Source organism: Chroicocephalus ridibundus, chromosome 8 (assembly GCF_963924245.1).
Source record: "Chroicocephalus ridibundus chromosome 8, bChrRid1.1, whole genome shotgun sequence".
Lineage (NCBI taxonomy): Eukaryota > Metazoa > Chordata > Aves > Charadriiformes > Laridae > Chroicocephalus > Chroicocephalus ridibundus.
In genome coordinates, this window is record NC_086291.1 from 33,687,955 (window position 1) to 33,703,917 (window position 15,963).

General features: G+C 48.1%; 1 protein-coding gene across 1 annotated transcript in view; it reads right to left on the bottom strand.

Moving 5' to 3' along the window:
* XPR1 (xenotropic and polytropic retrovirus receptor 1) overlaps nt 1-15,963 on the bottom strand; it is a 116,287-nt gene that overhangs the window by 5,515 nt on the left and 94,809 nt on the right. The window contains exons 10-11 of the mRNA XM_063343198.1: nt 13,915-14,080; nt 11,456-11,647 (exon numbers count right to left, since the gene is read on the bottom strand). Of these exons, the coding sequence (XP_063199268.1) occupies nt 11,456-11,647; nt 13,915-14,080 (358 nt within the window). The remainder of the gene's footprint in view (nt 1-11,455; nt 11,648-13,914; nt 14,081-15,963) is intronic.

A 15,963-nucleotide genomic window follows, 5' to 3' on the forward strand; every position in this document is an offset into this window, starting at 1 on the left:
CTGGAAGCCTTGGAGCTGTAACCCATGTGTCCTCCTGAGGCTCGGCTTCACCCGGGGACGGGTCCAGCATCGCAGAGAGCCACGACGTCCCCCGGGAGCGGGCAGCCAAGTCTTGCAGAATACAGGCTCCAATGCCCAGGTATGTTAACGCTGCTGCTGAAACCACCTCTCCCATCCGTTTTTAAAGTGCAGCTGCCCACAAAACAGGACGCAGGTGGGGTTTCTGGAGCTTAGCAATTAAGGCTCCACTCTGACATTTCATTCTCCCCCATCAGCTCCTCCAAAGCCTCCACTACATTATTTCAGGAAGAAAAGGCAGATGCTGGCATTCAGTGACTCAGAGACACTAAGCCTGTTCTTTCCACTATTATTTTTAGCTCATTAGATCTCCATGTTTAGTTCCCATTACCAAACAATAACTCAGAGAGGTAGTTAAGGAGTTAAGTGCTTTCAAAGCATCTAAAATGCTCCAAACTACCCTGTGAGGCTGCACGCTCCCTATCAGTAACTTCGGCTTGAAGGTTAGGTCATGCTGCTTTTCTTTCCCCTTAAGGACAGAATACAAATAAACTGAGTCTTACTCCACATCTTCACGGAGCAGACGTGGAGAAGGCAGCGCAGGCAGCACCATCTGTTGCCGTGCCTTTGGCCACGTCCCGGACATGAGCCGTACCCTGCAGGTGCAGGGCTGAAGGACAACAAGGCAGCACTGCTGGGCGCTCCTTTGGAGTTCTCCGATCACCCAGGGGATAGTCTGTTCCCAGACTATCATCCCAAACTACGTAAGGGGCTAACAAAACTGTATCCTAACTTGCCAATTCCCCAGGAAGGTGATTTCAAAGGTTCGTGCTGCTTAAATTTAATTGCCTTAAAATTTATTGCGTGCAATTACGGAAAGGAGGAGTACCACTGGACACTGGCCCAGGTTGCCCAGAGAAGTGGTGGAGGCCCCATCCCTGGAGACATTCAAGGCCAGGCTGGATGAGGCTCTGAGCAACCTGATCTAGTTGAAGATGTCCCTGCTCACTGCAGGGGGGTTGGACTAGATGCCCTTTAGAGGTCCCTTCCAACCCAACACATTCTATCATGAAGAAAAAGGCCCAAGTATGAAATCTTGTGGCATTAATCTCATCAACCTCAAAAGGATGTGCTTGCTTCTGGTTAGGTCACCCCAGCCTCAGCTCCCTTTCCCTGGCCTATCTTTGCAGCAGTCTTTTCAGTGGCACCTGGGGTCACGCTGCTCGCCCCTCGCTCCCGCTCGCTTTCTCACCCACTGGCTCTGTAACGCATTCAGCTCCTGAAAAAATTCATTAAAAAACCAAATCACTCCCCGTTAAAATGCTCTAATCAGAACTAGTCTATTGTCTTCAGCCTTGGCCTTTGAGTCCCTTCCTTCAATCGCTTATCCTCCTTTTCCTCCTGCCTGCAATTCCACTTGATACCTTCCTTCCGTCTGTCCTCATTGGTATTCAGCTGGTGTACAGGAATATGTTACTGCTCTAGGCAAGCAATTATATCTCAATCTCCACTGGCTGGTCCTAGTGGCCCTCTTCACTGCTGCTCAGGGGGCTAGAAAATCAAGGCATTCATATTCTGCCCAGAGGCTCCATCTACTCCTGGCCTGCCAGTTTTTCAGTAGCGATACCTAGCTGTGCATACGTATGATGATGTCAGGGTCTATTTAAGCAGGAACTGTTTCATCCTGTGGTTTTTTTCTTTGTTTAACGATGTGCTAGAAACCACCATAAAACATCAGAGAGCGATAGAGAGGAACGATAGAGCGACAGAGCGATTGAGGAGGAACTTCTTTCCTTTGAGGGCGGCAGAGCCCTGGCACAGGCTGCCCAGAGAGGTGGTGGAGTCTCCGTCTCTGGAGACATTCCAACCCCGCCTGGACGCGTTCCTGTGCCACCTGCTCTGGGTGACCCTGCTCTGGCAGGGGCTTGGACAAGATGATCTCCAGAGGTCCCTTCCAGCCCTGTGATTCTGATAGTCTCAGGACGAGAGAAGCGCTTGGGACACCTGGCAGACCTCAACCTCTCCAAGAGGGAAAAAAGACCAAGTCTTCAGCAACCCTTTGGTAGCACAACTGCCAGTCCGCCCAGCAAGAGGCGGATGAAGGACCTTTCTACCTGATGCTCCAAAGGGCGCCACCGTGTAAGCAGCTTCCTTAGCCCCCGTCGGTTATTCAAAATGGCACGTGCAGGACAAACCACGGTCAGCACAAAACTCAACATGTAAAGTTGCAGGTGCAGCTCTACCCTCCCAGCGGATTTCAATACACACTCACGTTAGCATGTCGCCAACGTGGAGGCGTCCAGCCACGTCAGAGGCTATTCTCCAGTTGGCTGTGCGCTGCTACCTCCACTTGCTGCAACGTCGAGGGGAAGCAGCGTACCACAGGGGCCGTTTGCAACCTTCGCCGCAGAACTTCCATTAGCATCCTCGGTTTACCCAATGAAAGGCAATTCCAGTAGACGCTCTGCACAAACACACCTACAAATTGCTCCAGAAGGTCAACTAGATAAATAATGGAAGGCTTCCACCTTTGAACTGAAGCTGTGAAGGGCCACAGTTCCAGAAAACAGCCAAAGGCACTTGCAGCAGGAGAATTTACTGCCTGCAAAAATTGCTGATAGACAATATCTTGGATCCCAAACCCAGCCCTCGGGGACACAAATTCTGACTAGCATTCTGCGAGAATAATACTCTGCAGAAATTATAGCCCCTTCTAAACACAGGCAAGAGAAAGGTTGCTTTCCATCAAAGATAGACAGCAAATACTATCCTGAACGCTGTTAATATTGACTTTTCTTCCAAAGAATACTATCTGTTTACCCTGCTGAATTATTCCGGGGAATGTAAACGCTATATACTATTCAACACAGCAAAAATCAATGCCATGTATTATTGAAGATCTGGATAAGAACACAATGGCCCTCGATAAGCACTCCTGGTGTGTCAGCCCCGGCAGCCGGCTGTCGTTTCTGCTGATGGTGAAAGCTGTGATAAAAGCTGTAAGAAGCAGGAGGTTATCAGGAAACACAGCCAGGTAAGCCCCGCTCCGAGACCAAACCGACCCCGCCAGAGCAGCGCTGCCTCCAGCGTCAATTAAAAACCTCTTGGTGAAGGCACGCCAAATTCAGTCTCCTTTGACCAGCAGCTTTCCAACCGCAGATTTAAGCAGCACCAAACCAAAAAATATATATGTTTACGGTGTGCTAGCCAAGCACAGACACTGGAACGCAGGGCGTACACTTTCTGCCGCCGGGTTAGCCCGGGGATGACACGTACCCATTAACTCCATCCCAGCACACAACGGGAGGGAGGTGACAGCCAGAAGTGACTTATCTACATAAGAGCTACCATCAGAATGACATCTCAAAGCATTTGTCTAACACCTTATTGCTTGAAGCGCAGTATTACCGATCCCTCAGTAATTATACATCTTAATGAGGGCATAGCAGCAGCGTTGTCTTTCTGCCCAGCCGGCACGTACCGCTATTTAATACTGATCAACGGCAGAGCCGCGACACGACAGTGGACTTCACGCAGTAAAAAGGCAAATAACCCGGAGGAGCACACGGAGGACTCGCCATCGTGCGCTGATGGGCTTTGTCAAATACCAACCATTTGGTACGAACAACCTTCCCATTAGATTTTCCAAACCTCTGCTATAGCCTCCGGGCACAATTAAAAGCAAAGCAGCGAGAATCGGCGCAGCGAAGAACTGTCGGGAGGCAACATCTCGTTTCTTCTTCTAGTTAGAGTCTACATTTGTAGAGCAGGGAAATCCCCAAATCGTGTTTTGACTAAAAATATATTCTGTAGGTTTGCACGGGGTTTGTAGGACGGTACGACTGTGTCTAATTTGAAGCCATCACAGGAATCTCATCGCTTGTATCTCACAAACAGAAGAATGGGATTTAATTGCAAACAAGAGGAAGCATATATCAGTCACGACTGAAATTTAAGCTGGTTCTTCTTCTGGTGGCTTCTCTAGCATTTAGAAGTGTTCCTGGGGGATGTTTAACTGCTGCCTTGAGGAGGATGGGGTTTCCAATCTAACCGTCAGCCAGCAGTCTCACTAATAAGTGGATTCACAATCAGAAATAAATAGCATGGCAATCCGAGCGGTCGCTTGACAGTTTAGGGATTGCCACACAATGTCGCCTGGTACCTCTATAGCATTTGTGATCCAAAAGGAGATTCCTTCAAAATATAATAGCAATAACAAAAAAAAAATTTTAAAAAAACAAAACAAAACAATTCTTGGAGGATAAAATCTCCTAGATTTCTGCAGTACCAGAGAGTTCCAGACGTGCATGCATTTGAAAGGAACATCGCTTGCGATGTAGTCAGTTGCTTTTCTTAAAATGCTCCACTAAAAAAAAAAAGGTCAGGCTTCCCCCTCTGAGGTGCCCATGAAATGAGCTATCGGTAGGCCATTCTTTTCACTTACACCTTACTCATTAGCGTTCCCGCTTCTCCAGCCACCCTTAACACTAAAGTGTATTAAGTGATAAAAACGGTGCTATTAGTCCACTTTCCAAATCCTGGCTATTAAAATCCATCTCTCTCTCAGCCACAAGCTCGAGGAGCAAATGCACAAATCACTCAGCGGCAGGGTGCCGAGGCTGCCTCTCCCCTACGGCGTGGGCTGTCGGCACCGGGAACATCCCACTTGACATTTGCAGACCTACAAAGCAGAGGAAGATTTCCCCCGTGGGATTTTATGCCTCGTTTGTGCTGACATTGGGGGTACGGTGGCAGTTCCCGAAATCCCCCTTCCTGGGCTCCCTGCCAAGCACAGGCTGCCGTCTCCTCTCACTTTCCCCACTCACTTACCGGCGAGCGAGCTCCTGCCAGCACCTCCTCCCCGGCCAGGGTGGTCCTCACCCTCTCCCAGCAGCTCGACCCTGAAGCACCATCACCGGAATGGGTGTCTACGCAATTAGAGGAGCTAAGAAGCCGGCGTGGAGAAGCCGGGCTTGCTCAGGGTGCCGCAGAGCCCCGCGTCAAAGCTGGGAGGAGGTCAGAGGCCAGACTGGCAATGTTTGCCCATGGCAATGCCTCCAATTCTTCACTAATGACACCGCCGCTGCTCTGATGGAAAGGATCAGAAAGACTGGCTAATGAACACAACTCATTACTGAAGGCCTCCTGGGCATGGGATGACAGAGTTTCAGACAAAAATTCATCCTAGCTCACAGCAATGTGACAGACGTTGCACGTTTCGGCTCCAAATAATCATCCTGATGGAAGCTGCCAGTACGCTGTGCTAAGGTAAGCCATGCAAAAACTGCAAGTATTAAGAAAGAAGCCAGTTAATCCCATTACGAAGTTTGTTTTTCTTCACGAGCTCAATCCAAGCACTCTGTAAGGCTCTTGTGACACCTAAATCAAACGATCTGGCTTGCCACAGTGCTGACAGCTCTTCCAGCACTGAGGAAGAGGGGGAGAGATGGGAGATCTCGTACCGACACACAAGGGAGAAGCTAGGGAACAGGATCTCACGAATGATGCTTGCTTCATTCTTTTGTGATTAGTATTTTTTTTTTTTAAAGTTTTGCACTTTTTTTTAAAAAAAAAGATTTGTACTTGAATTCAATGGGTGCACTCACTTTGCCTCGCTCCACTCCCTAGAAATGAAATGACGTTTCTCAGTTGAGGTACTATAAGCTGTTGCACCGATGCCCGATTTCTGTAAAAGTCATTTTAGTCCCCGGTTCTCACATCACCTTGTTCTCCTCTCCTGCTGTAACCATTTAGGCTCATAGTTAATTATCGTTCCACCTGCCAGCAAGTTCACTCCACAGGGGTGGCACCCTGCAGCTTCTAATGTGGTAGCAACAAGGGCTAAGTCACACAACCCACTACCCAGTTCTTCAGCCGGCGGCGAAGGGCAGAGCTACGGTGCAACCAGACATCATCCCGCAGCTCCCAGCCCAACAGCTTGATGTTACCGCCATCCTCTCCCCCTTCCCGCTGTGCATCACCATCCTCCGCCTGGAAGCCGTACCCCTCCCCAGGGGAGCTGCAGTGGGACAGAGCGTGGAAGAACCAGCAATTCGTTCCGGCATGGAGTTAGCTACGCCAGGCGGCACCACCACTGGTAACAGCTGAAGCCGTCGTGATTTATGAGGAATGAGTAGCCATTACGAGACCTGGGTATCTTCCACTATATTTTTAAAAAGCAGCACATTTCCCATCCATCTTCATCTGGTCAGACCTGGTCGAACCTCTCTATTAGTAAGGGATGGTCCAACGCCTTCCTGCAAAAGCCCATTAATCCAAGGATGACTCCTGCCTTGACAGTTCACATCTCTATTCCTTGACAAAGCAAGGAATTTCACGTTTTTTTCTTATGCTGGCTTAAAGAAAAACCCCAAATTACACATTAGTTCATCAGAAAAGCCTGTTTCTGAAGGGATGATGAGAACACAGACAGAAGCACGACTCTTTAGAGACAGCCCTATTTAGTTAACTTCTGTATTTTTAATTACTGTCAATTTCCTGGGCTGTTTAATGAGAAAGTGCATGGCGGTTACATTATCTTAGACCGACCTAAGGCTCTCCACGGCACTTCCAAGGCGATGACAGCTAATGTTCAGCGGTCTTATTTGGAATACCTGGAAAGGGCGTGGGAGCGGTATGGAAGAAGAGACGCTTACTCAAGTTTCCAGGCCACGTGGATTAACTTTGGAATAATTCAGAAGTCAATAAATAGCTGGATACTACCCAGACGACAAGGATTCCATTGAATAAGGTGTGTAAATCAAACGGACAATGAAAACTTGCATAAACAGTCTTTCCTTTCAGTTAAAGGATAAAAACCCACATAGCCGACTTTAACCTAGTACTTGAGCTTAAGCTCAGTAACGCGTTCCTGGAAAAAAGCCCAAGGTAAACACACAAATGCTCACACCGCAACAGCAAATCCCACGAAACAAAGAAACGATGACAAGAGTACAAAGCACTCAAGAAGGTCGGTTCTTCAAGCGCAGAAGCCAAATCTACGTTCTATGTGAGCCAGATATTTCTGACGACGCCACGTAAGCAAAAGGCATCAAGGTAAGAGAAAACTGACAGACAGCAGCAAAACCAAGACGCATCTCATTTTACAAAGAATAAAGTTGGAGCACAAATCACGCATAAAGCTTAAGAAGTGACCGGCACTCTTGGAGCAGTACAAGACAACTCCAGTCGCACTGTTTCTCATAAGAGCCAAACACCTAAATATAAGAACCCTACCTTACAAAGCCTGAACCGGGTCTGAGTGAAGAAGGAAACCAAGGCTGGTTATTCCGGATATGGCAGCGTACCTTCTTAAATGCAAGTACAGATATGGCAGCGTACCTTCTTAAATGCAAGTACGCAAGAGGGGATCCCCGGGGAACGCTACGGTAAGCTGAAGTGGAAGCGGCCCAAGGAAACGACATCTGCTTTTGGCTGAGCGAAAACACCGTGAGAAGTAGTTGCATGTCAAAATAACACGGCAGCTGGGGCAAATATTCTGCTGCAGACTGGGGCTTAATCACTTGTTTCCCCAGCGCCGCGTAGGGATGAAATAAGGCAGTACAACGCTCGGTTCTCGGCTGGCTCTGGGGGAAGCTGCTCAGCGCTGCCAGGGAAGTTGAAGGAAGGAGCTCGGGGGGGGGTGGGGGGGGCAGAGGCTTCTTCTCGGCGGTGCTGGAAGCACACAGGGACCGGCAGCACGCTCTCCAGATGCTCAGAGTTACAGATACACCTCATTTGCCTGTGCAAACACCCCCCGTAGGACTATATTTACAGGACCGCGGCCTTTGCTTCCCATTCCTACGAGCGATGTAAAAATACTGAGAATTCCTCCTTCGGGAGGTCAGCAACAGTTGCCCTTGGGTGGCTGCTGCCATGCCTGGAAGGTGGTTGTGTTTCCGAGCCGTGGTGAAGCAGGCAGCCCGACACAGCACTCGGCCACGCAACCGCCGCCTGCTCCAGTCTCACATCCTGGGGCGGCTACTCTCACTTCGGCTTCACTACTTCAGATGGTATCCCAACATCAAAAGACGACAGCTTGGGATTAACTCTCTAAAACTAGTCTAGTCCCAGGTTGACAAGACTGCAAGTTCGGGAGAGAAAACCGAAGAGAATTTACGTTGGTATCTTACCGGTCTAACATCCCAACTGCGATTAGCAGAGAAAATAGTATTCTGTATCTAAACCAAAAGGAAGAAGAGTAAAGAAATGGCTTCTCGGAGAGAAAAAAAGAATCAGAATTATGCCCTGCCTGAACATTATGAATTACTAAATAGGGATATTTTGGGGAAACTGAGATCCTCATCAAGAGTCACTCGTCAAGCGTTAGAGGGGGGGGATCCTTCGCTACAGGAGGTCTGGAGAAAGGAGTACCACATATGGCTAGAAGCAGCATACATCACTTAAACATAATAAGGCGGCATTTGTACGTTTATTTAGTTCGAGTTGTTTCCCAGCAAGCAGACAGAAACACAGCACAAGAATGCTCTAAGCGCGCTCTGTAGGAATTAGCTGGCTTTCAACGCCGACAAACCCTCTTAGCCACACAGTCCATCTTCACGCAGCTGGCAGATGCAAGCTAAAAACCTACAGAGCAGCCACAAATTATTCAAGGTTCACATCAAGGGAGGAAGACAAGCCTTTTCAGAGGGCTGTGACGTCCCCAGGACTCCCAAGGAGAGGACAGGCGCTGGTGTACATTACCTGACCTCCCGAGAAAAGGCCACCAATTACCCTCTTGTCCTGGCAGCCGAAAGCTGTCATTCCAGAGGTATAAGTCATAGGCTTGCAAACACAGGCATGGAAGACTGTTTAAATAAAACTCTCGTTACCACGGCTATTACCAGGTTCGTTACTTACAGCAATTTAGAGCAGGTCTAAGGAGCAAGGTTCTTTACCACTTTGACACTTGTTTTGGGCATTGCTTCCTTTCTTAATAGCAAGCAGCTAGCCCCAACAGGTGTTCTGTAGGTAAGAGATGGGTGTTTGTCTTATCCTTAGGCAGACACGGAGAAGGTGTGGGCGAGCAGTGCATCTATTTTCAACAACTTGATGATAGACCATCTGATTCCAAGCTCAAAAAGAACTGGGGGTCTATGTAAAACACATAGATAAAATTGGAATTCTTAACAGGTACAGCATATTAGAAAGCGCATTTATGGCAGGGCGGGAATAGGCTTAACAGGGCTGAGAAGACACGACAAGGTCTTCAGGCAGCCCTCTGAAAAATCACTACAAGCCCAGGCACAGTGACATTTACAAAATCTGTGCTAACGTGTAATTTCCAAAGCCAATGAAGCTTCCAAAATTCTTTTGTCTGATACCAGCAACTACATGCTATTGACTCCCACCAACAAAACCGGACAGACAAAAGCTGGGAGTCCCGAAGGTCTCTCAATTGCAACTAGCCCCGTGCCCAGCTCGTAAACACCTCGTTACAGCCCACTCCCTGCCAGCCACCAAGAGCGGACAACAGTTATAGATGGCAGCAACGAGAACACGGGTCAGCGGCGCTGGCACGGAGCCAAACTTCAAAGGGGAATAGGAAGAGGTCAAATTCTTCAACAGGACATTCTGACAGATGCTGGTTTTCCTCTTGGTTCCAAACCTAACCCAACCTTCCTGCAGAAAGCTTTGCCAGAGTGCCATCCCCCCCCCCAGCCCCGGGAAGGAGGAGCATTAGTCAGCCTCCCCAGAGCAGGCACTGTATATAAAAGCGTGTAAGCAGTGACTTGTAGCCAGGCAATCTGTATGTGTCTCATCCCGGTGGTGACTAACCGGACGGCAGGGCTGGAACTGTGTCCAATACTGTGTCCAGTTCTGGGCTTACAGTGTCCAGTTCTGGGCTCCCCGGTTCAAGGAGGACAGGGAACTGCTGGAGAGGGGACAGCAAAGGGCTACCAAGATGCTGAGGGGACTGGAACACCTCTCTTATGAAGAAAGGCTGAGGGATTTGGGTCTCTTCAGTCTGGAAAAAACACAACTGAGGGGGGACCTTATCAACACTTATAAATACTGAAAGGGTGGGTGTCAGCAGGATGGGGCCAGGCTCTTCTCAGTGGTGCCCAGCGACAGGACAAGAGGTAACGGGCACAAACTGGAGCATAGGAAGTTCCACCTAAACATGAGGAGGAACTTTACCCTGAGGGTGGCAGAGCCCTGGCACAGGCTGCCCAGAGAGGTGGTGGAGTCTCCGTCTCTGGAGACATTCCAAACTCGCCTGGACGCGTTCCTGTGCCACCTGCTCTGGGTGACCCTGCTCTGGCAGGGGGTTGGACTAGATGATCTCCAGAGGTCCCTTCCGACCCTATGATTCTATGATCTGAAAAGCTGCAGAATGTCACCGAGCAAACAAGTTCAAAGGGGAACAAGCTGCAGGGACAGGGGAGATGCACAGAGGGGCCAGGCGCTGCATCCACCACCAATGCTCCCGCACCAGGTTTGCCCGTACCTCCAGCTACAGTGCGCCCGGCTTCCAGCCTTCAATGCGCTTCTCTGCCATTAAAATTCCAGGCTTGACAAACATTATCGGTGTGACTTCAGGCCCAGCTACGTCCAAACAGCCATTTCTTGGCCACTGGAAGGTTTCTAATGACCCTGCCGCCCCTCCAAAAAACGCAGCTTGTTAACTAGAAGCATGCCTTCAACGCTTCTCCCTGCGCTGCCACAATCATATTTCAGGATAAGTAATTACTCACGAGCGTGTGCGGTTGCTAATTTCTGGAGATATAGAAGGCATCTATTTTCAAATAAAAGAATACAGCTTTTAGGACTTCAGAACAATGACAGGCAGGGCGACTGCCTGAAGTGCAGAAACTAAAAGCTTTTTCCTTCGGAACAAGAGCAGAATCGAGTAATTGTCGTTTCCAGGGAGATGGGGAACTTGAGGGATCAGAGCTCAATCTGCAGTTAAATGGATTGGAAACAACTCCCTACCAGCTGCAGAAAAAACATGGATAAAAACACACAGGAAAATCCAGAGAGGGCATTTTCCCGGCACTGTGCACATCTCCCCACATTCAGGAACGATGGACCGAATTTATTTAGTTGATCCAGGTTAGCTATTTATCAATACCAAGGGAGAAGTATTTCCTATGTTACCTTTTCCTTATATATCCCCCATTCAACCACTCTTCCCAACAAAAACTGACAGGTATTTCAGTCTTCCCCTTTTGAGAGAGGAACTTGAAAATTCTCTCTCACGCTCCAGAAGCGCGGCTCTAAGCAGAGCAGGTATGTGAAAAATACCTAAAAGAAGATTTTAAAATCCTCTGCACAAGCCAGGCAACCTTTCCACTTTTCCAAGCCTTTCCATTGAGATCTCACAGATGCCAAAAAGACAAAAGTTCATGTTTCAATGCAATGCCAAATTCTGAGCTTTTCCCATGTAAAAAGCAAATCCCATGACTTGCAAAGCATTTTCCAAAATAACCCATACCTTTGTGAGTGCTGTAAAGGGCTGCAAATGTCACCACGAAGAAGGTGGTGGAATATTTTCCAGCGTTAACCAGATGAAAGGCCCGTTTGTTATCACGGTAACGGCGCAGGCACTGGATGAATCGCAACCAAGCAGGGATGCACTGGACAACTGCTCTCACTCCGTAGGAGTAGCTGTAACAAATCTGATTATCTGCAAGAAAAAAAGTTTCAGGGACACAAAATCAGCAAGTTTAAGAATTCCTATCGTCTTCCTTTCTGCAAGAGTACTGTGACCAGTTCTGGGCTCCCTGGTTCAAGAAGGACGGGGAACTGCTGGAGAGGGGACAGCAAAGGGCTACCAAGATGCTGAGGGGACTGGAACACCTCTCTTATGAAGAAAGGCTGAGGGATTTGGGTCTCTTCAGTCTGGAAAAAAGACGGCTGAGGGGGGACCTTATCCATGCTCATAAATACTGAAAGGGTGGGTGTCAGCAGGATGGGGCCAGGCTCTTCTCAGTGGTGCCCGCGGACAGGACAAGAGGCAACGGGCACAAACTCGACCATAGGAAGTTCCATCTCAACGTGAGGAGGAACTTCTTTACCCTGAGGGTGGCAGAGCCCTGGCACAGGCTGCCCAGAGAGGTGGTGGAGTCTCCGTCTCTGGAGACATTCCAAACCCGCCTGGACGCGTTCCTGTGCCACCTGCTCTGGGTGACCCTGCTCTGGCAGGGGCTTGGACTAGATGATCTCCAGAGGTCCCTTCCAACCCCAGCCATTCTGTGAGTCTGTGAAGAGTAGTATCGCTTGACATGAGAGCAACTCCCCATCAATGGGGGCACTTGGGCACGCACACAGCCAGAACAGCGAGAAGCTCATCACCAGAAAGTATCCTGAAGCCCTTAACTTCATCTCGGAGGTATTCGGGTGACATGACATCAATAACACATCCAGACACATCATCACCTAACTCTTTCACCACTGCCAGTATAATTAACACGCAAGAAGATTAGAAATAATCTATTTCTAAATTTATTTTGCGCTGTTGGCAGTACTGCGAATAATCAAATTACGGATGGAATTACAAAAGGCCCTTCGACGCTGAATTTTTGTGCATAAATGGGAGAGCATTTCCAAACTCTGCAGGACAGCTCAAAAAGGCTAGTTTGCCTAAGATGTCCTTGACCCATTTTTCTTGTATGTTGTAATAGGAAAAAAAAAACCAACATATTTCAGTATGTGTTTGGTGGGGTTTTGTTGGATGGGGTTTTTTTGTTGTTTTTTTTGTTTGTTTGTTTTTTTGTTTTTTTTGTTTTTAAAAAAAAGCAAAGCCAGGGCATAGAGGGCGAGAGGCAACTGCACCAACATGATATTGTGTCACACCCTTGATGTTTGAAAGTCTTTTTCTTTTTTTTTTTTTTTTATTGAGGAAATGACCAGGAGAACCCCAGCTTCGCCTGTAACTCCCAAGCGTGACATACTCTTATGCTCCCTTGCTCAGCTCATGTAAACTAGAAACACCCCACTGACTGAAAACCATTTGTTTCTTATTCAGAATAATGGAGACAAGTTATTAGCTGCACTACCATTCCACTGTTTGGACTGGCAGAGAACAAGCTGTTATCCACCCAGTTGCTTTATTTATTTTAATAAATAAACATTTAGTTACTTGCAACACTCTCTCTCTTAAAGGGAAGAGAAAGATCAGACAGATTGGAAGAACACAGTGAACGCTGATGCTTACTGAAGCACACTGCAAATTCTTTCAGCGACTGTCAAAGCCATCAGACAGCGCGATTTGCCAGCAGTCACTGCTTAAAATGGAAAGACAACAGCCCAGTCCAGGAGGAGACAAGTACCATTTTGCCACCGGGAAGGCCAAAGTCAAGATTCATATACCAACTCTGCAGCTCTTTGGGCCAGAAAGGTGAGAAGAGACAACAGCAGGCACGACCCTGGCATCACAGCATCCACTTTAATTGAATTTAGGGAGGCACTAACAAGCTCGGAGGAAATTTCTCCACCCTCTCTTGCTTTACGTTACTGTGACGGAGCCTGCGAAGAAGCTTGCTGCAGCACAGAAAATTGTGCTCAAGCAACTCGTTTTCATGCTGAGCAAAAGGAACAGGTTAAAAGCAAATACGTGGTTAAACCACTATGAAATAAAGCAACGATGCCAGGAAAATGGATTCCTCTTTCCAAGCAGGTAGCACTGTGTCTAAAATCCCTTGATGAATATACAAGTCAGGCCAAACGACTGGATTAGGAAATGAATGCTGATGTGAAATTCCACTTCTCTGGATGGAAGTAAGAAAGGGGAGAATCTCTCTAGTGCTGTGTTTACAAGAAGCGCCTATTATTTTAGTTTCCTATGTCATGGGTAGCCCTCTTCAAAACAGATAGATGATTATAAAGTTGCTTTGCTCAGTGTTTTTTGGGTCATTTTGACCGCGTTCGCGTGGGTCGTCAGCATTACTCTACCTGTATTTGCCAGAAGTCCAGCATTGTCCTCCCACTGAACCTCGAAGCTGTAGAAGCAGATCATGTATTCCAGATCCATGAGTATCACGACCAGGCTGTTGAGCTGATCAGCCAGCCAGAAATCTGCGAAGCCTACCTTGTGGAAGGGAGCAGTGAACACTCGAAACTGTCGGGTGGGGTGGGGGGGAAGAAAAAAGAAAAAAGGAATAATTCATGGCATCGTGTCAAAGACATCTAAATGCAGCGGCGGGATATCGTAGCACTGAACAAATATGGAAATAACAGAAATGCCTGAAGATTTATTGCTGACCTTTCACTCCCGCTGACAAAAAAGGTAACTGCCTCCTCACTTTTAGTACAAATAACATCCCTGCTTTTCTCCTGTATACAACTATTCATATCCCTCCCCACCTTTCTGTGTTTTCACTGGCAGAAGAGCCCAGTCTCCAACCAAGCTCTTTCCCAGCAGCTCCCAGTCTCTGTGTAAGAGCTCTCCACAGCTCTGGTTCTCCAGTTGCTCCTCGTTTTAATCAGCGCTTTCTTTCATTTATGTCATGCCTATCGACATCTTCCACGCTTACCTTCTCCCTCACACTTCACGTCACTCAGATTATAGACCCTCAGCGCGGCCATTAGCCTGATCATTGCCCGGTGTACTTAACGCGTTAGTTGTTCTTTGCCGTCAGAAGTTGTAAGAGTGCCAACTGCCACTGCTGGATCTCCCAAAGCCTCTCGCAGGGAAAGAGTTAAAGAAAGGGCAGAGGAAATCCTATTGACTGTCAATTAGACTCCCCCTCAATCCCAGTCCACTTTCCCTCTAAGCCCTAACAGCAGTTTTGCTTCTTTCAAACCAGACAGTTTTCATGGGCCATTACCTTTGATTACAACTCTCTCTACCCGGTTAGTTATAGTTACTAACAGCCAATTTCTCAAAGAGCCAGCGCCATCCTGTAGTTCAGAGATTTATGAGCCTTTAAATTAATGAAAGCACAGGCTAACACTGATCTTTTATATTGCTCTCCTTATTAACCTAAAGGGTACGCAGCTACAGAAACCCGGGAGAGGACTGACACATTCCTATCAGCTTGCAATGCCAATTTAAGGCTCTGGTCCTAAATTTCAAAGCCAAATAGGGGATTAAGATTTAGCGGCATAAAGCAGATACGGATCTTGACCCAGAAAGCACCATGCTCACGGAGGAGGGCACCTATTATAAAGGCTCAGACAGGGCCAGCCGTTGGGGAGGTCTGGCCTCAAAGCCGTCCAGCTGCAGAACAGCTTCTGCAGAGGTCAGAGAAGGCAAACCAGCCTTCCTCTTCGGCACACCAGCCTTCCTCTTCAAAAGGCCCTTACTCCTTTCTACCAACTCTCCCTGATATCATCCCTTTATCTCTCCTCACAGACCTTCCCCCCCCCCCCCCCCGCCCCGAAAGAAAGACCAACAAAAGCCAATGAAAACAGCTTTACAGATAGAACTCCCTGAAAAAAAGAAGCAATTAATAAAACGCTATTTAATTTTGGGAGAGAACCAACCAGGGAACAGCATAAAACTTTTAAGAGAGTAGAAGCTTTCCACCTAAAAGTTGGAGCAGGCAAGGAGTCAGCAGATATCTATGCAACCTCGCTAAGGAACTGGTATCTCAGTCAACTATCCTGAAGAACCTGAGCTGCTGTTTGAACCCTCCTAACCCTGCGCATCAGGCACTGTGGTTTCCGACTGCCGCCCGGGCACCGCTGGAGTTCCAGCCCAGCCACCAGCGGGCGCTGGCAGGTACCACAGGCAACTCCTCACTTCCCAGCTGAGAAGCGTCTGCAACATCATCCGGTGAAGATGGACTGCAAGAACAACGTCATAAAATACCAAAACCTAGGGCTGAACCTCAGTTTCGAGTCACATGTGGCAATTATCTAGCAACGGTTCCACAATCCAAGCGCGCAGACTTCCCGGTGCTGACTACTGCGGTTTTAATAAGTGCTGAAACAGTAAGATATTTGAGCCGGAGCTAAACACTTCCTAGATTTTCACCTCTCGCAGATGGGCTCCCCGCA